This window comes from Herpailurus yagouaroundi, unplaced genomic scaffold, assembly GCF_014898765.1.
Source record: "Herpailurus yagouaroundi ecotype Mexico unplaced genomic scaffold, PumYag 28, whole genome shotgun sequence".
NCBI lineage: Eukaryota > Metazoa > Chordata > Mammalia > Carnivora > Felidae > Herpailurus > Herpailurus yagouaroundi.
Window position 1 is genome coordinate 36,794,428 of NW_024412376.1, and position 23,412 is coordinate 36,817,839.

A 23,412-nucleotide genomic window follows, 5' to 3' on the forward strand; every position below is an offset into this window, starting at 1 on the left:
TAATGGAATATTACTCGGTGATCATAAAGGATGAAATCAAAAGGCCATTTGCAACGTGGATGGAACTAGAGTGTGTTATGCTAAGCGAAATTAAGTCAATCAGAGAAAGAAAAATATCATATGATATCACTCACATGTGTAATTTAAGAAACAAAACAGATGAACATAGGGGAAGGGAAGCAAAAACAAGATAAAAACAGAGAAGGAGACAAACCATAAGAGACTCTTAAATACAGAGAACAAACTTAGGGCTGCTGGAGGAGTGTTGGGTAGGGGTAAGGGGCAAATGGGTGAGGGGGAGTAAGGAGGGCACCTGTTGGGATGAGCACTGGGTGTCATATGTAAGTGATGAATCACTGAATTCTACTCCCGAAATCATTATTACACTGTATGTTAACTAACTTGGATTTAAATTAAATTAAAATAAATAAATAAAGTCCGTGAAAGTTTATCTCAGAAGGTAAAGACTGAATTTACCTTATTTTCTTCTAGAAATTTCAACTTGATAGAAACATCATTGCGCATCTTATCGTATTTTTCCTTATGTGCTTGAAACAGATGCTGTGACTGCTCAATCTTTGGCAGGGTGTTTGCATCCCGTGGTCCAAGATTCAATTCTTCCAAATCAGTGCGATAGGCATCATATTCGATCCTGGAAAGAACAGAGTAAGTGAAGCATATTACAAAAACAGAGTGAAACAAATTCAGGAGGTAAGCTGGAAATACATGACAGTCTCATACATTAATAAATAATAATTCTCGTATATATTATACCTTATGCTTTTAAAGTCATATGTTTCTTTAATACAAAGAGCTGTTAGTACAAGCATGAAGGGGGAGCTGCTTATTAATCTAATTAACTATTCCTTCCAAAGTACAGTATTAACTGACATGCAGAATTTCCAAAATTGAAAAACCAGTTTAAAAAACAGATGTCAAAACCTAACGCTAACAAGATCAAGTGATCTATCTCCCATGGGAATTGGTTAATACCAACAAAACAAAGCGAATTAAGATGGCAGACTTGAGGATGACATACTTTAAGTGGGAAAAGGAAGTTATATTGAAGGTCAGCATCCTTAAAGTATAATCTAGCCAGCAAGGCACAACAGAAATAAAATGCAAGCCACATATGTAACGTAAAATTTTCTAGCATTCACGTTAAAAGAATAAAAATTAATTTCACCTTTTAAACAAAAGATTTTATTTTACCCAATGTATCTATAATATTATCATTGTAACATGTAATCAATGTAAAAAAAACCTGTTACTGAACTATTTTACTTTTGGGGGTGGGCTAGTAGTGAATCTTTGAAATCCATTGTCTATATTTCACTTCTATCACATCTCAATGTAGGCTAACCACATTTCAAGTGCTAAACAGACATATGTGGCTAATGGCTACCATATGGGACAGAGCAACTCTGAATGGATTTCTGAAACATTAGTGTTTACAATGTGACAGTGCCATCTATTATTGAGCACTTAACACCTTGTGCTCCTTAAAACACCTACTCCCTAATATTCTCCTACCACTAACTGAAATACTACCCACCACCATCACTCCATGATCACACAGCACCTCATGATGCCTCTGTCACAGTACATGTGTAAATAGTACTACCTTGCTTATTAAACAGAGACTTATCTAGCAGTCTCTCCTGAAGAACAATGTGACCTCTGATTTAGTCAAAATCAGCATTACAAAGCTTATGCCGTAGAACTAAAGCTCTTTATTCAAGTATCCAGAGTACAATCTATATCTCCTATTCTGGCAATTAAGAATATTTTAAACAACATAAACTATATCACATATGTGACTTGAGAAAGAACACATCGGTCCCTTGTACTGAGTCTAATTTATTTTTATCTTATACTGAATTTAACAAACTTGAACTTTCAGGGCCAAGAGAATCATTCATTCATTCACTGGCACATTCAACAAATATTAAGTGAGCACCTTCTATGTTCCTGGCACTGTACTAGAAACCAGAGCTCTAAAGATGAATAGATAAAAGTTTATCTTCAAGAAGCTTGCAGTTTAGGAGAGAAGCTCTTAAACAGCTATAACAAAATGAGACAATGGTAACTGCCATGAGGGAGGGAGAATAAGGCAGGGTGGAAATCAAGAGGAAGAGTTGCCTAATTAGGTATCTCAGAACAGAATTAAAACACCACAATTACATTTTAAAGGATGGTAAAAGCTTCCAAGGTGGACTGGGGCAGGGAAATAGAGCAATCCAGGAAGAGAACAGTACGTACAAAAGCAAAGAATTGTAAGATACCATGATACATTTGGGAAGTAATTCACTATGTTAGAACCTGAAGTTGGAACATGATAATGGAAGGAATTAAAGTCAGACAGGTAGGCAGGACTGCCATTATGCGGGGCCTATAGACAATGTCAAACGGAATCAGATTTAATCCAGTAGGTCAAGTAGTGATGGGAAGCCACTTAGGAACTCTGATGTAGAAAGTAACATGTTCTATCTATTCAGAATAGAAGGATGGCTCTAGTGGTAAAAAATGGAGGATGGACTAGAGGAGATTAAGAAACAGAAAGAAGAAACCAAATAGAAGACCATGGGCAAAAGACAAATGAGTCACGGAATCAGGACAATGGCAGTGGGGCTAAAAAGGGGAGACAGATATTAAAAATTTAGGAAGCAAGACTGACTTAGTAATGATAACAAATTAAATTCCATGGGTTTCTAGCCAAACTGAAACCACTCTGATCTTTGCTGGCTCTAATGTCTTGAACTAGATGTTTTTACCTTTCCGCTCTAGTTTTTCATCTATAAAGGAGAATAACAATCTTCACAAAATAATCATGTAAAGTACTTAGGATACCTGGTAATAACTAATATCTTTAGAGTGCTTATTATTATGGCCAAATTAGAAGGGAGCTAGCCAGAAGCAAATATACTAAAAACAATAAAAAATGAAAGAAAAAAACAATGAAAGAACAAAAATAGTGATACATGGTGATTTAATGTGAAGACAAATATCCTTCATTAGTCTTAGAGAACATTTCTAAACAATAAGATTAATTTCAACATATTCAAGGTTACAATACTGACCTTATATCCCTTAATTTTTACATCCAGAGTTTGTAGATGGTATCAAAGTAAAACTTTCCGTAAGAGCTTCTCTAACAGTGCTCATTACCAATAAGAGAAGCACACTAAATTTCCAAAATGCAACTCTTCACTTCAAGGGTGCCAGTCTGAACTGAATCCATATCTATAGTTAGTGATAGTTGGTTACTCTATGGCTTATGTAAAACTTCTAGAGAACAGGTGTTGACATCTGAAAAGTCCTGACCACAAATGACTCCCTTGTTGGTGCTGCTATGGAGAAGTGCTGAATGGGCTGTTATAAGATTTTCTATACACGAAGCACCAGAGGGCTAGGAAATACTTGTACACAATGCATAATAGGGAGCATTAAAAGGCCACCCGGACATTTGCCTAAATTGCCACTTTTTGTGCTGATCAAATAGCTGACCCTTGCCCTAAAAGTCAGTAAATTCTGGTTTTGACAGAGAAGAAAATTCAGCTACTGAGAAACTTTTAATCTGGGATTCTTTTTTAATGTTATCCCTCTGTAGGCAGAGGTTGTCTAAAGGTTTCCTGATAAGTACATATAACCTGATTTATAACTCTGTTCAAAAGTTTCAAATAAACCTATATAATGGATAGATTGAGATCTTTTATCACATTGTACTTTAAACATCAGATATCTCAATATAAGATGTGAAAATTATTATTATTTTTAAAGATTTTATTTATTTTTTTTTAAATTTTTTTTTCAACTTTTTTTTTTAAAATTTATTTTTGGGACAGAGAGAGACAGAGCATGAACGGGGGAGGGGCAGAGAGAGAGGGAGACACAGAATCGGAAACAGGCTCCAGGCTCCGAGCCGTCAGCCCAGAGCCCGACGTGGGGCTCGAACTCACGGACCGCGAGATCGTGACCTGGCTGAAGTCGGACGCTTAACCGACTGCGCCACCCAGGCGCCCCTAAAGATTTTATTTTTAAGTAATCTCTACACCCAACATGGGGCTCAAACTCACAACCCTGAGATCCAGAGCTGCACGCTCCACCAACTGAGCCAGGCAGGCGCCTTATATTTTTTAAAATAGATATGAAAATGTGAGATAAATCCAGTTCAAATTTGAGGCTGAATGATCAAAAGTAAAAGGTAGAAAGCTAATGGGCTCTCATTTTGGCTTTGAAATTGGCTCCAAATGAGCAAACCTTTTAATCTCCAGAGGCTTTTCTCCTCTACAAATTAAACAAAAAATGATCTGTGTGCTGTTCAGTGCCTTATCTAATGAATTTGTCTTTCTCTAATACAGGTAAGTATTAAGAAAAAAAATTTTTTTAAGTAAGCTATATGTCCAAGGTGAGACTTGAACTCATGATCCCAAGATCAAGAGTTGCATGCTCTACCAACTGAGTCAGCCAGGCACCCCATTATATGGGTTAATTAATTTATATTTAAAATTTTATTTTATTTTAGCGAGAGAGCGCAAATGCGCAGGAGTTGTGGAGAGGGGTAGAGGGAGGGAGGGAGGGAGGGGGGGAGGGAGAGAGAGAGAGAGAGAGAGAGAGAGAGAGAGAATGAGAATGAATCTCAAGCAGGCTCCACACTCAGCATGGAGCAACGTGGGGTTTGATCCCATAACCCTGGGATCATGACCTGAGCTGAAATCAAGAGTTGGACACTCAACCAACTGAGCCACCCAGGCACTCCTATTTTTCTGTTAAGGTTTATTTATTTTGAGAAAGAGAGAGAGAGAGAGCACACACATGGATGTAGAGAGAGGGGGAGAGAGAGAATACCGAGCAGGGTCCTGTCTGTCAGCACAGAGCCTAACGTGGGGCTCCATCTCATGAACTGCAAGATCATGACCTGAGCCCAAGTCAAGAGTCAGATGCTTAACTGACTGAGCCACACAGGCTCCCCTGGGTTAGTATTTTTAAAAGCATCTTAGAAATAAAGGCTGAAGAGAAAGATTTTACATGCTTAAAATAAAACATATTTTAAAACATACTAAACAAAAATATATTTTAGGCACTAAAAACGTATTTCAGGATAGGTGGACAATTACAAAGTACAGAAACAGAAACTAGATTCCTGTAGTTCTTTACTGGGAGGTGATAGTGGGTAATTTTGGAATAAGAGAATTTTTATCTTCAAAACCCACAAATATTAAAACAATCTGAAACAACAGAAAATAAGAATGCTTAAAATAATTAAAGAGATAAAAGGAAGATTCACTACAAACAAATTAGGGCATTATTCCAAGGAACAGATTTGGAAAAGAACCAAATAAAATTTATAAAAATAAAATAATATACATAATATTCCTTTGAAAAATATAGACAATGTCCACAAAAAGATTTAAATGGAGACTGGAGAACCAATTACTAAGAGTGTTATTGAAGGGATTCCTATTGAAGGGTATCTTACTGGGGGCGCCTGGGTGGCGCAGTCGGTTGAGCGTCCGACTTCAGCCAGGTCACGATCTCGCACTCCGTGAGTTCGAGCCCCGCGTCGGGCTCTGGGCTGATGGCTCGGAGCCTGGAGCCTGTTTCGGATTCTGTGTCTCCCTCTCTCTCTGCCCCTCCCCCGTTCATGCTCTGTCTCTCTCTGTCCCAAAAATAAATAAACGTTGAAGGGTATCTTACTGAGAAATTCCTTCAGTGTTACTGAAAGACTCCTTCAGTTTATTTTTTTCCACCTTCTGATTTTATTTTTTTTTTAAATTTTTTTTCAACGTTTATTTATTTTTGCGACAGAGAGAGACAGAGCATGAACGGGGGAGGGGCAGAGAGAGAGGGAGACACAGAATCGGAAATAGGCTCCAGGCTCTGAGCCATCAGCCCAGAGCCTGACGCGGGGCTCGAACTCCTGGACCGCGAGATCATGACCTGGCTGAAGTCGGACGCTTAACCGACTGCGCCACCCAGGCGCCCCTCCACCTTCTGATTTTAATACTGTGTTAAGATAAGGAAATGTAAAAAAACCAAGTCTAAAACCTAAATAAGGCACACAACCCCATCTCTACCCTTCTACCAAACACCCGCAGCTATTTATCTTGACCTTCATTTCCAAGTCATTAAGAGTCACGTTAATACTAAACCTAAAATTACAAACACAGAATAAGACAGAAGCATCTGTTCTTGTGAAAAGATTAAAAGTTAACTTCCCAAGGGTTTTGGACTTTTACTTATGTAAGGCATAAGGAAACATATACTTCAGAATAAGCACTCAAAGACTAGAGATGACTTTAGTTTTCATGGCCGTTTGTCATGTCATATTAGGGCAAGGGGCCAAATACTTCTAAAAGGTATAGTTTGCACTTATTTTCAACGATGCTATAAAAAGTTTAACAGAAAATAAGGATTTCAAGTATTTAGAGGAAAAAAAAAACCTCAAAGGAAATCAGAATGAATGGGAGAAAAACTGGGCTGGAAATCAAAAGTTAAAAAATGCTATCACTGATCTGTTACTTTTTAGATCTTTGTAAGTATTTATTAAAATGTACTTAGGTTACCTAACAGGGGAGTTATGAGATAGAGGAATAATGAGCGTATGTGTGTGTGTGTAAAATGTATGAAAACACTGCATTCAAACAGCTCTGAAAATAAGTAAAAGGTAAAATACGAAAGAGTTCGAAGCTGGTCATAGCCTAGATAAACGGAAGACCAGGCAGTTGGTATCCAAAACTCAAACAAAATCACGAAAGCAGGTATGAGCTTGTACACTGAAGAGAAAGTGAAACTACGTCTGCTGTTGCACTGCTCCTACTGGGAAGCAGCAGTAAGAAGGCTGAAAAGATAGGCTTAGGCCAGACTGTGGAGAGCATCTAGTATCTACCTGGTAGAACACAAGGCCCTTGTCCTCTTCTAAGGAAGCTGGAGCTGGGAGATCCTCCACCTCCCTATTCTCTAGCAGGCAGGGTTGGGCACATGACCAAGGTTCAATCAGACACTCTCTAGGCAATGAAGCAAAGTATTCAGGGGCCTTTTGGAAATGACGTATGGTAGCGGTGGCAACATCAAGTACCAGAGGTACCCAGCATTGAGGTCCTAATTAGATTCTTCTGAGGCATTACCTTGACTTTGGTTCCTGCTTGTTTCTAGAATCTGTTCTCCTGCCTTTCTATTAGTTCTATGAGCTATCCTATAACCTTCTACTGCATTCTTTTTCTGGGTTGACTTCTATCACATGCAATCTAAGACCTTAAATGAATTATGTACCATCTGCAAACAGAGAATATAATGAAAATTTACACCTACCTCGCACTTTCATATTGTTTCACAGTCATTAATGTATCTTCAATTGTTTTATTCACCAAAGTGTTCACACTGGCAATAAAAAAATTAATGGCTCCAAGAAGAGTCTCTCCATTTTTTGCCAGTAGCTTCTGGGTATCTGCATTATAGCCAAATTCTTCCTAAAACAAAAAAGTCACCTTAACTTATCCACTAATAAGTTAGTGAATGCGACCAAAAAAATCTCAAACATATCACTAATGGGAAAATATTTGATTTAAAATACTCAGCTATAGAAGTTTTTTCTTTTACTTTTTTAATGTTTATTTATTTATGTATTTTGAGGAGGGGGGTGGGGTACAGAGAGAGAGAGAGAGAGAGAGAGAGAGAGAGAGAGAGAGAATCCCAAACAGGCTCTGCACTGACACTGCAGACATAGGGCTTAATTACATGAACTGTGAGATCATGACCTGAGCCGAAATCAAGAGTCAGATGTTTGACTGACTGAAGCCCACCCAGGCGCCCCAGAAGTTTTTTCATTTAATGTTTATTTATTTATTTTTTTCAACGTTTATTTATTTTTGCGACAGAGAGAGACAGAGCATGAACGGGGGAGGGGCAGAGAGAGAGGGAGACACAGAATCGGAAACAGGCTCCAGGCTCTGAGCCATCCGCCCAGAGCCTGACGCGGGGCTCGAACTCACGGACCGCGAGATCGTGACCTGGCTGAAGTCGGACGCTTAACCGACTGCGCCACCCAGGCGCCCCTTTCATTTAATGTTTAAATAAACGGAAATCTAAATCACAGCTAGCTAGCTATATAGTTACCAAAAAAGTTTAATAAACCAAAATTGCCATCAGCTCAGATGTATAGCTAAAATTAAATGATTTTGAAAGTTAAACTACTTGAAATAGAAAGAATATTTTCATTTCCATGTTTTGTTTCTACTATACTATAAGCACAGCTGTTAAAAAGAAAAATATAGCAGATTATTAATCAAAGAAAACTATAACTTTCACAACCAAATTAGGTTAACAATTGACTAAAACTTTCAGCCATAAGACAGATTGCAATTTTTGTGTTTTGACATAATCTCCTCAGTCTATAAATATTAACAATGTACGTTTCTTTGTAAACTCAGTGACTAGTTGACTCCCAAGCTCAGGTCTATGTAGGTGCACGGCTGGGGAAGGATCACTCAACACCAGTTTGAGCACATTCTCTCTGAATAAACTGAGTCTTGGCTTAGAAAATATTACATATAACTCCTTCAGATATGGCAAGTTGTAACTCTAATTTTCAAACTTGGACTGGTTTTCCAGTCCAAGTTTGATTAATTAACCTATTATGAGGACACATCTGACCAAATAAAAACTTTGGTCATATCTTCAGAGTTCTGAAGTTATGAAACACTTTTTAATTTCAGCTGAAAAAACATATAACATTATATTAAATATTAGAAAATGCAAGTTTATGTTAGTGCTACAGATATAATTCAATTTCTAGGTGATAAAATATTCAATACTAATAAATAGCAAGAAAGTAAGATTATCTTTATTGTGCTAAAAGCATTTTCCATTTAAGAGACATCCATGTAACTGTTTACTCTGGAATCACTCTTCAAGATTTTATAAACCTTGATTTGTAAATATTGGCAGATACAGGATTACATTAAGGGAGTATCAATTAATGTATATAAAAACGAAAATGAAAGGCAGGACAGCTGAAGCTTTTTGGCATCAAGTATTTACAAGCTAAGTTATATACTGAAGACTATATGTTACTGGAAGTATGAGCGCCTGGGTGGCTCAGTCAGTTAAGCGTCTGACTCTCGATTTCACATCAGGTCATGATCTCGTGGTCATGAGATCAAGCATGAGCCCCACATCAGGCTGGGTGTGAAGCCTGCTTAAGATTCTATCTCTCCTCTCCATCTGCCCTTCCCCTGCTCACTCTCTTGCTCTCTCTGTCCAAAACAAACAAGCAAACAAAAATGCTACTAGAAGTAGAATAATACAAGAGAAAACAAGCTTTGTGCAGTGGCAGTATTGTAGCCAATGAGGTTTATCCGAGGAGCTATTGTTGCTAACACAAGAGAAAACATTTTTACAACTTTTAGAAAAAGTTCACATAACATACTACAAGTACTTATTATCTTTGGCATTCATTAAGAGACACAGGGTAAAATTAAAAATTCTATAAATAAGAGGAAGAAAAATACGAAGTTAAACTGGTGTTAATACCATGGTTCATAAAAAATAAGAAAGCCTTTTCTACTCACTGTATAACAAAGTATATATGATTAAAACATACCCCTGTAACACTGTTCATATCTAAAACTTCTCAACATCCACAATTTTACATTATTAACACTGAAAATGCCACAGGTCCTAACTTAACCAGAGAGATCTATACAACCTAGAAGACTACTCTTTCACTAAAAACAAACAAATAAAAAAACCCCAGAGTGTACTAAGGCAAAACAGCAGCAGAGTGAAAAGTTGTAAAGCAGAATTTGGAATACTGTATTTACAATAACAAAACAGGCCTAAATTCAAAGCAGATAGGAAGAGTAAACTGCCACTGTTCTGTTTCACAAATATAAATCCCACCTGTAATTCTGTGAATATAAAACTTAAGGTTTTAATGTATAATTTGAACACTAGCTAGAATAAAAGGGCTTTTTTTATAGTAAGGTACAAGAGACATAGTAATAAAAAGATATACAACTGGGACGCCAGAAAGAAATGAATATATTATGTATATGCATTATAAAGAAACACATAAATTAAGTATGCTCTTTTGGCACTGAAAATAAGTAAAACACGATTTGATTCATAAACTTCCTTTAGTTGATAAGTTGTCTCAGTATTTCTGGTTGGGCAGGGACATTTTATACATTGTACACTGCCTTCACAATTACAAATAAACTATACATAAAGTAATCAAAGGGTGTATGCATTAAGAACAGGGCCCTGGTTCTAATCTGCTACTGAACAGTGAAGGCCAATACAATTCCTTAATCTCGATATTTGTTTGCTTTATACAGAGAAAGAATAAAGTTTCAAAACATTTCAATTTTTTTTCTCTTTAGCAGCTCCTACGTCATTTACAATATTTACCAGATGTAAATGACCACTATTTCCCATTAAACTTATACATTAGGACCAAATAATAGAAATGGCCACTGGATCTAAAACCTCCAATTTTAGTACTATAAATTATTACCTACTTAATAACAAGTGGGTTAATTTAAACCATGCAAAGCAATAAAAAATTAGTCTCACAGGTACTAACTGATAATTGACAATATTATGGACTGTGTGAAATCCCCTAATCTTGAAGTGTATGTTACTTTCTAAACTGAGAAAAAACAACTTAATGAGGTGCCATGGTGGAACACAACTGGGAGTCAGAGGCACATAAATGGTAAAAATCGAGTCTGGGAATTCAGTCTGGGATTTCCTACCCTGATTCTGGTGACTGGATTTGTCTCTTTTATGAATAACTCAAATTGTTTTTGTGTCAATTTCTTAGTAATAAAATGAAGATAATTCCCTTACAAGTTTGATAGGAAGTGTAATAAGAGAACCTTCATAAAGTTTCCGACAGATGACAGGCATTCAATAAAGTTCCATCTCCTGTCCCCCTCAGATCTGTTTTCTCTACTGCTGGATACTGGTTGTTTCTCCAGAAAATGAAAGAACTGAACTGATCTTTAAAATCTTCCTTCCCAAATGCCACAATCCCCAAACAGCCATCATAACCATCATACTTTCTTCAGTGACACTACGTGCGATGCCTGTGCTAAGTATTGTCAATGAATCTCCTGTCCTAAGGCAGAAGGAAGTGAACACCAGCTCTTCATCACTGAACTCTATAAACTGTTTTTCAAGAACAATCCATTGGCAAAGAAGAGAGTTATTTTGCTGCCTTGCATAATTGATCCTGATTACCAAAAGAAAGAAAACTGGATTGATAAGGAAGAGGTTGCCTGGAATATAGGCAACCTCTTAGGGCATCTCTTAGCACTACCAGGCCCTGTGACTAATGTTAATGGAAACTACAACAACCCATTTCAATCAGGACTACCAATGACCTGGACCCTTCAGGAATGAAGGTCTGGGTCATCCCACCAGGCAAAGAACCATGAAAGGCTGAGGTGCTAGAGCCAATGTAATATGGAATGGGTAGTGGAAGAAGCTAAGACCTTGTAACAATTTCTACAACTGAGGACAACTGTTCTATTTTGTTGTTAATATGTGTGTGTATATAAAGCAAATAACTTTGTTTTCTTCCCTCTCTTATCCCCTTAGCATACAACATAAGATATATTATTAATTTTACATCGTAGAACTTAACTTACAGGACATCAAGGAAAAAAGTGAATGTCACTCAAGAACTTTGCATCCTCTTCTGGGGAATAGGTTATTGAGTCTTTGATAGTATGCAGGATAGTCATATCACGTTAGGTGAAAGTAAGACTTTGTTACTGTCTTTATTTGGAGATTAAGTATGGCTTAATGATGATGGTTAATTTTATGTGTCAACTTGATTAAAGTGTCCGGTTATTTGGTCAAATACCAGTCTAGATGCTGCTATGAAGGTACAGATTTGGGGGGTGCCTGGCTGGCTCAGTTGGAACAGTGTACAACTCTGATCTTGAGATTGTGAGTTCAAGCCCCATGTTGGGTGTAGAGATTACTTAAAGATAAAATCTTAGAATAACAAGATACAGATTTTGTTGATGTGAGTAACATTTACAATAATAAACATTCCAGATATGATTTAAAGTTGACTTTCAAGAGATTATTCTCCATAATATGAATGGATTTCATTTAATCAGTTCTTCCAAGCAAAAAGGTTGAGGCTTCCTGTAGGAGAATTTTGCCTTAAGATGGTGACATTAGAAATCTGGCCTGAGTTTCTACACGACTGACCTACCTTTAGGATTTCAGACTTGCCAAGTCCCACAACTGGGTGAGCCAATGCCTTAAAATAAATGTGTGTGTGCTGGTGTGTGTGTGTGTACAGTGTGTGTTATGTACACATCTCCTATTGGTTTTCTCTGGAAAATCCCGATACAAAAATATCCACCCTGTAAATACTGACTCCAAATTTCATAGTCTCTAATAGGTTCTAGTTTACCATTATTTTTATATTTATAAACACCAGTTAGAATGTTCAATCCAATAAATTTTCTATTTCTTACATTATTTCCTTCAAATCACTTCTGCATACACATTGGACTTTAGCATTTGTTCACTAACAAATCATATCAAGTATGTTTTGGAGTATAAGCATCATAAAAGAAGAATATAGTATGTCTTTTTAGCAAACTAGGATAGTCCAAATTCTTGTTTAAAAATGCTGCATGATGGTGTCATGCCTATTAAACTACTAACTAGATAAAACTACCTGTGATGATTAATTTTACATGTCAATTGGCTGGGCTATGATGTCCAGATGTTTGGTCAAGTATTATCCTGGATGTTTCAGTGAAGGTGTTTTTTGAATGAGAGTAATATTTAAATTGGTGGAGTGCAAAAGCAGTAAAGCAGACTGTCCTCTGCAATGTGGGTGGGTCTCATCCAATCACCTGACCTCCCTAGAGGAAAAAGGAATTCTGCTAACAGACTGCCTTCGGACTCAAACTGCAACTCACATTCCTTGAGTCTCCAGTCGGCCAGCCTACCCTACAGGTTTTAGATGTACCAACGCTCCATAGTGCTGTGAACCAATCTCTTAAAATACATCTTTCTACATATCTACATATCCTATTGGTTCTGTTTGTGTAGAGAACTGGACTAATATAGTACCACATTTCCTTTTTGTCCTTAAAAACTCATTGGCTCTTGAATTTAAGAAAACTCATCTAGTATCTCATCATCAGAAGACTCATAAACTGAGATTTCACTTGTTATTATCTATTTTGTCATCACCGTTGAGTATCTTTGCTGCTGTCTCTTTGCAGTCATCTTCTGATTTGTCTAGTAATTGTGAAATATCTTCCTCTGGTAGTATCTTCTCTTTGCCATTATGGGAAAAAAAGGAAAAATTCTACATTTTCAACTATGTTGCATAAAACTTAAAAAAAAAACTGCAGAAACAGTTTCTTCAGATTTCATTTTGGAAACACAAATACTTATCTCTCTATTTCACTTTTTCTAGGCAATGCTATCATTCTTTTATTTTCTTATGATCTTGGTAATTTTTAACATGGTTGGAAATAACTGATGAGTAATGATGAAATAATTCCTAAGATGATGAAATAGCAAAATGTTTTAAGTAGCAAAATATGATCATTAAGATCCCATTCTGTTGTGTCTTTGATTTCCAATGGACCCGTATGGTAGTGGTAAGATAAAAAGTTGTATTCTGTTAAAAAAAAAAAAAAAAAAAGGAATAAGTACATTTTCTCACTGGACTAAAACTCATAAAATATCAATCCCTGCAAAGGGTTAGAAATGTTCAAATAAGAAATTCAAAAATTAGAGGCACCTCAGTGGCTTAACTGAGTTAAGCATCCGATTCTTGATCTCAGCTCAGGTCTTGATCTCAGGGTCAAGTTCAGGCCCCTCACTGGGCTCTGCACTGGGCATGAAGCCTACTTTAAAAAAAAACCAAGAAACTCGGGCGCCTGGGTGGCTCAGTCAGTTGAGTGTTCGACTTTGGCTCAGGTCATCATCTCGCAGTTCCTGAGTTCGAGTCCCGCGTCAGGCTCTGTGTTGACAGCTCAGAGTCTGGAGCCTGCTTCTGATTCTGTGTCTCCCTCTCTCTCTCTGCCCCTCTCCTGCTCACGCTGTCTCTGTCTCTCAAAGATGAATAAACGTTAAAAAAAAAAAAACTCAAAAATTCAAACTGGGTCCAATGGATGTGAATAGAGGATTAACCTCTCAGTTCTATAAAAACAACAAAAACAAAAGGATCTGACATCTAGAAAAGATATCAAAAGTACCTACTACTAGCTAAGACAGAGCATTAAATGAGCTAATACATAGATAAACCACTTAGAACAGTATTCGGCACATAGTAAACTCCTAATCTGTGTTAACTACTATAATTAACAGGGTCTACTGAATGTAGCATTACTGAGAACACTGAGAACACTGTTGCAGCACTTCTGCAGATCCTGTACCCTGGCTACCTCCTTCCATACTGTGGGGCTTTTTCTCTAGATCACAGACCCTCTAAATATTCTACTTATAAGGGATAGCCAAAAGGCCACTGAGAAACATAGACAGGCCTGGTAGCTCCTTCCTGTGCACATGCATAGGTGAGCTCCACCCAGAGGTGCCCCCTCCTGGCCTCACTGTCTGTACATGACCTTGGCTACTAAACAAAACAAAATAAATACGTGTGTGTCCGTATGTATAAAATACAAATAAATTCTATATATAAAATACAATTTTCAGCTCTACCTCTTATTTGTTTTGTGATCTTATAAAAATTACCTAACCTCTCTTGGCTTCAGTTTCCTCATCTATAAAATGGGGATAACATTTTTTGCAGTCTTGCTACATAAATTATATGATATAATGGCTATAAAGCACCCAGATCATTACAGTGAAATTGTGGACACCCAATAATCGCAGCTGTTATGATTAATCAGCTTCCCAAATATTAGATTAGCTCTTTTTGTCTATCTAATGACTCAGAATTGAATCTCAGTATTCTTCGCTATTATGATATATATTGCCATGTCTAGCCAAACTTTCTTTTCCAAGACTGTAGATATTATCAAATACCTTAATGCTCTAAATTATCTAACTCTTCAAGTTAGATGTCTGTAGGAAAGGGATTTTGCACCTTTTGGCTCCAGGTGAGGAAAAAAAAAAAGACATCAAAGAAAACACTTCATATATTTTAAGAAATTCTTAGGAATTCTTTGCTGAATGCTTATAGGGATATATACAGAAAAATGATTTCATAATTATTCTAAAATTCTTAATTTCTAAAATTCACAATTCCTATTAATGAGTCAGCAAAAGTATATTATGAATCCAGTCAAGCACGTTACTATTTGTTCAAGATACTTGGACAACTGGTAAGAGATTTTCAATAGGTACTTGAATTTACTTTTTATCCATGCTCACATACACAGAGCTATGATTCTTTCTAGATTCAAGCAGGTTGAGTACTTTCCTTTTCCTTTGCTCTAACCAAGTTCCCTTCCCCTGAAACCTCCAGCTGACATCTCCGGTCACTTGGGCCTTATTAAAAATCATATAAAATATCTTGAAAGAACACCTCAAGATTCCAGTTTTATTAAGAGTTAAGCAAATCAGAAACATAACAAATTATATCTTGGAATACTATTGCCGTTCTCTTCCTCCACACTCTCCAATAGTTATTTAAAATAATCTTACATGGAGTTCTAGGGACTTCAAACTCAGGTCAGCAAATGCATCTCCAAGTTGCCTTTGGGTATGCACCATCTGGAAAAGCTGGGTCGACAGTGTCTGAGCCAGTCTTAAAATGTTTTCATATTTTTTCTTGTTATCTCTTAATATATCAATCTGAGCTTCAAGTTCAAGGTCCACAGTTCTTGATCCACGGCCTAGCTTCTCAGAGATAATTTGTCGAGTACACTAAAAGTGGAAAGATGCACTTTGTTTAGGAAGAAAAAAAAAAAAAGAACAAAAGAGAAAAGAGTAATATAGGATCCAAAGTACTAATGCTAGAGCATTTGGCATATAGCATTTTTGGCTTCAAACAAGCTACCCTTAAAAAAACTGAAAACAATCAGTCCACTTAGAAGTTCACTCAGACTCAAATAAACTTACCAGTAATATCTACTATTACTAATCAGAGCAAGGTTTTTTTTTTTTAATGTTTTTTAAATTTATTTTTGAGAGACAGAGCACGAGCAGGGAAGGGCAGAGAAAGAGAGGGAGACACAGAAGCCGAAGCAGGCTCCAGGCTCCGAGCTGTCAGCACAGAGCCCGACACGGAGCTCAAACCCACAAACTGTGAGATCATGATCTGAGCCGAAGTCGGACGCTTAACCAACTGAGCCATCCGGGCGTTTCACTAATCAGAAGAAGTTTTAAGACTTAGAGAGCTAATTTATATACTGCTAGATAAGCTCTCTCACATAATCCTATTTCGGGCTTAGTGTACTTGGGTAGATTATTTACAACAACTGAGATCCTTGGCAGTGACTTAAGAATATTAGTGGGTTGTTAATAGAGGAATAATAAGCATACCAAAATTCTACTCTCCTGTTTGTTTCAAATGCTTTTCTTCCTTCAATCTTCCTCTTAAACTAGCTGTGTGTATGTGTGTGAATAGGAGGAATGAAGGGAAGACAGGAAGGAGAAACAATAAAGAGGTGGAGGTGGGAAAGAATGAGGAGAGAGAAAGGGGTAGAAAGAGAGAGAAACAGGGGTTGGGGAAGGGAAGGAGGAAGAGAAAGAGGTAGAGATTAGAGATTCCTGGATTCTTTTACTTTATTGAGAAAGAATAGTATTAAATTATGGTATTATTGTGTCCTATCCCAGAAATAATAATACAGGAAATTTTTGTTACCAATAAAAAAATTATAAACAACTTCACTACTCAATAATATAAGAGTAACCGTATAGGGCACTAATAAGCTTTTCATCATTTAAAGTTAACAAAAATACTCTAAAAAAGTAATAAATAAATATTGTCATTTTTAAACTTTACAAATTTGCTCTTTTATCATGTCTTTCAAAGTTTTGGTTATAGAACTAATATTTACTCCAAAAATTAACATAATGAATGAATAAAAGTTGAATTTTCTCTTCCTTGAAACCCCTAAATAACAGAAAACTGCTATTTACATAGTCTAAACTCTTCTGTAAACCTCTATACTCACACATATGATATTTGTCAAGTAAACATGAGACCAGGCTACGCTATACATAATATCCTCAATATTTTTCCTATGAACAAGTGTCTTGAGACTTTTCCTTGTCAATACATATAAATCTATATTTATCCTTCTAATGTCAGTATATTATGTACTACTCATACTTTTCTATATAAAGTTTAAATGAATTCCCTGACATATTCTCTGTTCTCATCAACTGAGGATCTTTTTTTTTTTAAGTTTATTCATTTATTTTGAGAGAGAGAGAGAGAGAGAGAGAGAGAACACGAGCAGAGGAGGGGCAGAGAGAGAGAAAGAAAGGGGGGGGGGGGAGAGGATCCAAAGCAGGCTCTGCTGTCAGTGCAGAGCCCCATGTGAGACTTGATCTCACAAACCATGAAATCATGACCTAGGCCAAAATCAAGAGTTGGATGCTTAACCAACTGAGCCACCATCGCACCCCAATTAAGGATCTTTGTGAATAAACCTTTAAAAATAAAGGAGTTCTTTTTTTTTTTTTTTTAAGGTAGAGAAATTATACGGAAAGTGATAGGAAAGCTGAGAGGTCGAACCCACAGAAGAGAGATAAAACTATTTCTAAGGAAAACATACAAACACACACTCAGGAGATTAAAATCATATCCAGAGAAAAGCTTAACTGCAGGCTTGTCATCTTTATGAGGGAAACATCAGCAAGAAATACTACCTGAAATGGTAACGAGATAAAGGAGATATACCATTGCATTCACCCACACAAAACAGATTTATTTCCCTGTGCAATATCATCACACACATTTACTCCATTTGAAAGCCAAAGCATGTGGTGCCTTCCACAGCAACCCAGATAAAACAGTCTGTTCAAAGTCAAGAAGCCAGAATTCATTGAAGAAGCTTGGTAGACTGGACAAAATGAAAGAAATGTCTACTGTTGTCTGAGTGGCCATTTTTCCTCAGAAATAACAGCTATAAGCAGACAGCAGGGTCAAAGGTTTAATGAGGGAATGCTTTTTGTTTCCAGGAAGCCAGGGCAGTAAGAAGCATAAGGTGACAGTGATTATGAAGCATGTTAAATCTTGACACTGGAAACAAGTGTTGAAATGGAACTTTCCAACCCTGTATTTTAATATGGATAACGTACAACCTTAAGGACAATCTAAGTAACCTGGAAGTGAGAGTACTTCAGATAGCCTACATTCCTGAAAATGCAGATGAATTACAATGAGCTGGCAGTCCCATTCAGTTTTCCATACTTATAAATTAAGAATCCATTAAGATAATGAGACAAATGGAGCAAGATTAAAGGGACAGAAAGAAGCAAAAGTAAATTACTGCTCTATGTAGTACTTGGGGGAGAGTGAATATAATAAAGTGATAAACAGTATACAAAATACTGTGAATCACTGTCATAAGGTCGTGAATTTACAAGATAGTCACTGTGTACTCTGAGTATTTAAATAGCACCAAGAGCTTTTTCTGTAAAACCAAAAAGTGAATAAAAACACTTAAATACTATCAAAAGAATAATTTCATGGTATAAGCTGACAGACACTAAAAGAGTTATTAATGGTGAAGGATAGGGAAGTAGGGACCATAAAAGAAAATACTAGAAACTGAACAGGGGAAATAGGTTAACCAGTAAACAAATAAGGCAATATGACAAGAAAAACAGGAATGAAAGTTTAAAAGATACTGGCTTAAAGGCAACAAAGATTAATTTGAGGTGTGAATACTGATGGCAAATTCTTAAACATTTAAAAAAAAGTATTTATTAATGTTTGTGAAACATGCCAAACAGCTCTGAATGCTGAAACCGAGATTATTCTTAAATAAATAAAAATAATAATAAGATGGACTTCTAAAAGTACTCTATTCTTTTCTTTTTTAAGATTTTTTAATTTTTAAGTAAAAAATCTCTACACCCAACATAGGGCTCAAACTTACAACCCTGAGATTAAGAACTGCATGCTGGCTCATGCACTGACTGAGCCAGGCAGGTGCCCCTAGTCTATTCTTTAAAAGAAATTTTTTTTACCTTTATTTTATCTTGGGGGGGCATCTGGCTCTTTTGGTAGAATGTGCAACTCTTGATCTCAGGGCTGTGAGTTCGAGCCCCACATTAGGTGTAGAGATTAGTTAAAAATAAAATCTTTAAAAAAATAATAGTAAGTTAAAATTTATTTTTTAATTTTTTTTTTAAAGTTTATTTCTTTATTTGGCAGGGGGAGGGGCAGAGAGAGACTCCCAAGCAGGCTCCACGCTGTCAGCCCGATGTAGGGCTTGATCCCATAAACTGTGAGATCATGACCTGCGCCAAAATCAAGAGTCAGACTTTTAACCAACGGAGTCACCCAGGAGCCCCTAAAGTAAGATTTATTTTATTTTAATTCTAATACAGTTAACATACGGTGTTACGTTAGTTTCAGGTATACAATACAGTGATTCAACACTTCCATATTACTCAGTGCTCATCAAGATAAGTGTACTCTTAATCCCCTTCACCTATTTCACGCATCCCCAGAAATATGGAATGCTTCACAAATTTGTGTGTCATCCTTGCACAGGGGCCATGCTAATCTCTGCATCGTTCCAATTTTTTAGTATATGTGCTGCTGAAGCAAGCACTAAAAATACTCTATTCTATACTAGGAAAATACAAAAACAAAAGGGATAAACCAGAGTTCACTATTCACTACTATTCCTGCAGATGAGAATAAGAACATAAATAAAATTTGGATTCAAATTTTATGAACAAAATCAGGTAGATTAAAATAATACTTGAGAATACTTACATTCAGGGCCTAAACTTACATTTGTTCCCATTATAGATTTGGTTTAAACCACCAGCCTGGTCTTAGAGCCCAAATTAACAACCAATAAAGGAAGTGCTAAATATTCTTGTTGACGGAAAGCCTTTCGGTGATTAATGTATTACAAATTGCTCAAGCCCCAAATCCACTTAGTACCTTCAAATCTTAACAGGGCCAAGACAGTAGAATTTAAAGAAGAGTTAAGTGGATGAAAGCTCTAGCTGCTCAACTTAGAGCACTGGCCATAACACTCTATTTGTGAACTGTTTGTGGCTGTAGTGGTTTGCAAATCAGGAATAGCCTGTATTTTTATGCGTCTTCTCAAGAGTAACACAGAAGTGAATTTATTCTTTCAGTTAATACTTTTAAAATACGGTCTGAAATCTTCTACAGAGGCACCTGGGTGGCTCAGTTGGTTGAGCGTCCAACTTTTGATTTCAGCTCAGGTCATGATCCCCGGGTCGTGGGATCGAGCCCCGTGTCAGGCGCTGTGCTGAGCATGGAGCCTGCTTGGGATTCTCTCTCTCCCTTTGCCCCTCTCTGCTCGTGCTCTCTTTCTCTAAAAATAAAAAAATACAAAACTAAAATCTTCTTTGTCATTAAGTAGATTCTGCCTCCTTAAAATTGTTTGACTTTACCCCTTTTCTCCGTTCCAGTCTTCACAGCCATAGTCCATGTCTTAATTACTCTCTCACATTACTGTAACAGCTTCTTTTTTAAAATTAAAGTTTATTTAGGGGTGCCTGGGTGGCTCAGTCGGTTAAGTGTCTGACTTTGGCTCAGGTCATGATCTCACAGTTCGTGAGTTCGAGCCCTGCATTGGGCTCTGTGATGTCAGTGCTGAGCCCACTTCGGATCCTCAGTCTCCCTCTCTCTCTGCCCCTCCCCTGGCTCACATTCTCTCTCAAAAATCAACAAACACTAAAAAAAAATTAAAGTTTATCTATTTTGAGGGGGGAGGGGCACAGAGAGAGAGGGAGAGTACCAAGCAGGCTTTGCTGTCAGCGCAGAGTCTGACATGGGGCTCGAACTCACAAACTGTGAGATCATGACCAGAGCTGACACCAAGAGCAGACACATAACCGACTGAGCCACCCAGGCGCCCCTACTCTAATAGCTTCTTGACAAAATCTCTTACACTGCATATTCTACTCTGCTTGATGTGTAATATGGTTCCCTCTTGCTTAAAATTGCTCAGTTGATCCCCACTGTCTTTAGAATGGCATGAATCAGACCCATTTGCCTTCCCAAGTTTATCTCCTACTGCTCTTCTCTCCCACTCAAGGATCCAGTGATACCAGTTATCCAGAGATTTCCCAAACCATGCTTTCTCACATGTCTACAACTTTGTTCATGAGGCTATATTTGCCTGCTGCTTGGAATTCCTCTTTTTGCTGCCTTTCATTTAACTTATTCACCTTTCATACCAGACTGGGTTTCATTTATTCATTAAACTTATTTATTCAGCCATTCCTTTGTTCATTTATTCATGAAATTTGCCTCTAAATAGGAACATTCTATATTCACACATTTTGAAACCTAAAGAATACACAGGCCTTAGCGGTGCCTGGCTGGCTCAGTTGGTAGAGAATGGAACTCTTCATCTTGGTATCATGAGCTCAAGCCCCACGTTGGCTGTTGAGGTTACTTAAAAAAATTAAATTAAAACACTACAAGCTTAAAAAAAAAATACAGGTCCTATTTCTGAACGAAGTTCTAGTAGTTACAAATTACAAAATTTAAGATTTTTGTTCATTTGAGCCTTCCTCTCTTGCGTCCTTTAGTTCACGGTTCCCTTGCTCTTTATCTTGTTTTCCTATATGTTTATTATCTGTCCCCCTTGTTTTGTCTTTTACTTCTACACTAATCTGAGTTGAATCATTAAGACTCCATATTTACCTCTTATATTGACATACCACATTCAGCCTTTTTAAAAGTTTATGTTAATGAAACTGACCAGCCTTTAAAATGTTGCACACATAGCATAATACTAAATGAAGGAGTTTTTAACTGAAAACTGAAAAAACTGAAAAGATTTTCAGTTTTTAAGTGAATTTTTTTTCATCAAAGCTTAATCGGGAGGGGTACCTGGGTGACTCAGTCAGTTAAGCACCTGACTTTTGGTTTTGGCTCAGGTCATGATCTCACGGTTTGTGGGTTTGACTCCTAGGTTGGGCTCTGTACTGACAGTGCAGAGTCTGCTTGGGATTCTCTCTCTGCCTCTCCTTCTGCCTCTCCCCCGCTCCAGTACATGCATGCTCTCTCTTTCTCAAAATACATAAAAAACATAAAAAAAAAAAAAAAAAAAAAGCTTAGTTGGGATATTGCAGCGTCAATCAGAAGAGAGGGGTGCCTGGCTGGCTTAGTCAGTAGAGCATGAGACTCTTGATCTTGGGGTCCTGAGTTCAAGCCCCATGTTGGGCCTACAGCTTACTTTAAAAAAAAATTGGGGAACCTGAGTGGCTTAGTCAGTAAAGCGTCCGACTTCAGCTCAGGTCATGATCTCATGGTCTGTTGAGTTTGAGCCCCGCACTGTTCTCTGTGCTGACAGCTCACAGCCTAGAGCCTGTTTCGGGTTCTGTGTCTCCCTCTCTGCTCTTCCCCCACTTGTGCTCTCTCTCTCTCAAAAATAAATAGAAGAGAAAAAGAAAGTTCTAACTTATACGATTATTCTTTTTATTTAAAAATGTTTTTAAGTGTATTTAAACTTAAATAAACTGTCAGCGCAGAGCCCAATACAGAGTTCAATCTCTTGAACGCTGGGATCGTGACCTGAGCAGAAATCAAGAGTGGGACGTTCAACCAACTGAGCCACCCAGGTGCCCCTAAGTCATGTGAGTTTAATGGAATTTATAGCCCAGTGTGTCTGGGCTGGCATATGCCTCTCAACTAAAAGAACCTCAGAGTGTAATGACCATATTGGGTCTCTTTGACTCTGTTCTTGTGGCTTTTTTACCTTTTCATTCCAAATTGTGAGCTATACTGGGCATGCACTGTCATTTCAATAATCCTTCAGGGATAAGATTTTGATTTGGTTGATTTAGGACTGTGCTTGCTATCCATTTTACTTTTGAGTAACTTGATTCTAGCCATGACTTTGATCTTCTCTTTCTTGGACTTTAGTTCCTGCATGATTTCTGCCTTTAATTTCTGTCTATTTCTGTTCTCTAACAAACACTAAATAATTTTTAGAAAGATTCATGAGCATGTTTCAGGGCACTTTTATCATCTTAAGAGAACCTGTACTTTTGTAGATGATTTCAGATCATATTTTAAAAGTATTAACCACGAAGGGCACCTGGGTGGTGCAGTCGGTTGAGTGTCTAGCTTCGGTTCAGGTCATGATCTCGCAGTTCGTGAGTTTGAGCCCCGCTTCAGGCTCTGTGCTAATAGTGCAGAGCCTGGCGCCTGCTTGGGATTCTGTCTCCCTCTTTCTCTGCCCCTCTCCCTTGTATGCACGCTCTCTTTCTCAAAAATAA

At 37.3% G+C, this 23,412-nt stretch overlaps 1 protein-coding gene and 2 non-coding genes across 11 annotated transcripts in view; 1 reads left to right on the forward strand and 2 right to left on the reverse strand.

The window, feature by feature from the left end:
- Positions 1-23,412, reverse strand: part of ARFIP1 (ARF interacting protein 1) — a 126,990-nt gene that overhangs the window by 29,112 nt on the left and 74,466 nt on the right. For 8 of the 9 annotated variants that reach the window (XM_040472273.1, XM_040472236.1, XM_040472267.1 and 5 more), the window contains 3 exons: positions 15,658-15,879; positions 7,312-7,469; positions 478-652 (listed from right to left, as the gene is read on the reverse strand). In XM_040472273.1, coding sequence (XP_040328207.1) covers positions 478-652; positions 7,312-7,469; positions 15,658-15,879 — 555 coding nt within the window. The remainder of the gene's footprint in view (positions 1-477; positions 653-7,311; positions 7,470-15,657; positions 15,880-23,412) is intronic. The other variant, XM_040472278.1, reaches the window with a different exon arrangement.
- LOC121039996 (U4 spliceosomal RNA) lies at positions 9,317-9,463 on the forward strand. The gene has a single exon (XR_005795083.1). It is a non-coding gene; the product is annotated as a U4 spliceosomal RNA (small nuclear RNA).
- On the reverse strand, positions 19,643-19,748 carry LOC121040170 (U6 spliceosomal RNA). Its single transcript, XR_005795156.1, has one exon. It is a non-coding gene; the product is annotated as a U6 spliceosomal RNA (small nuclear RNA).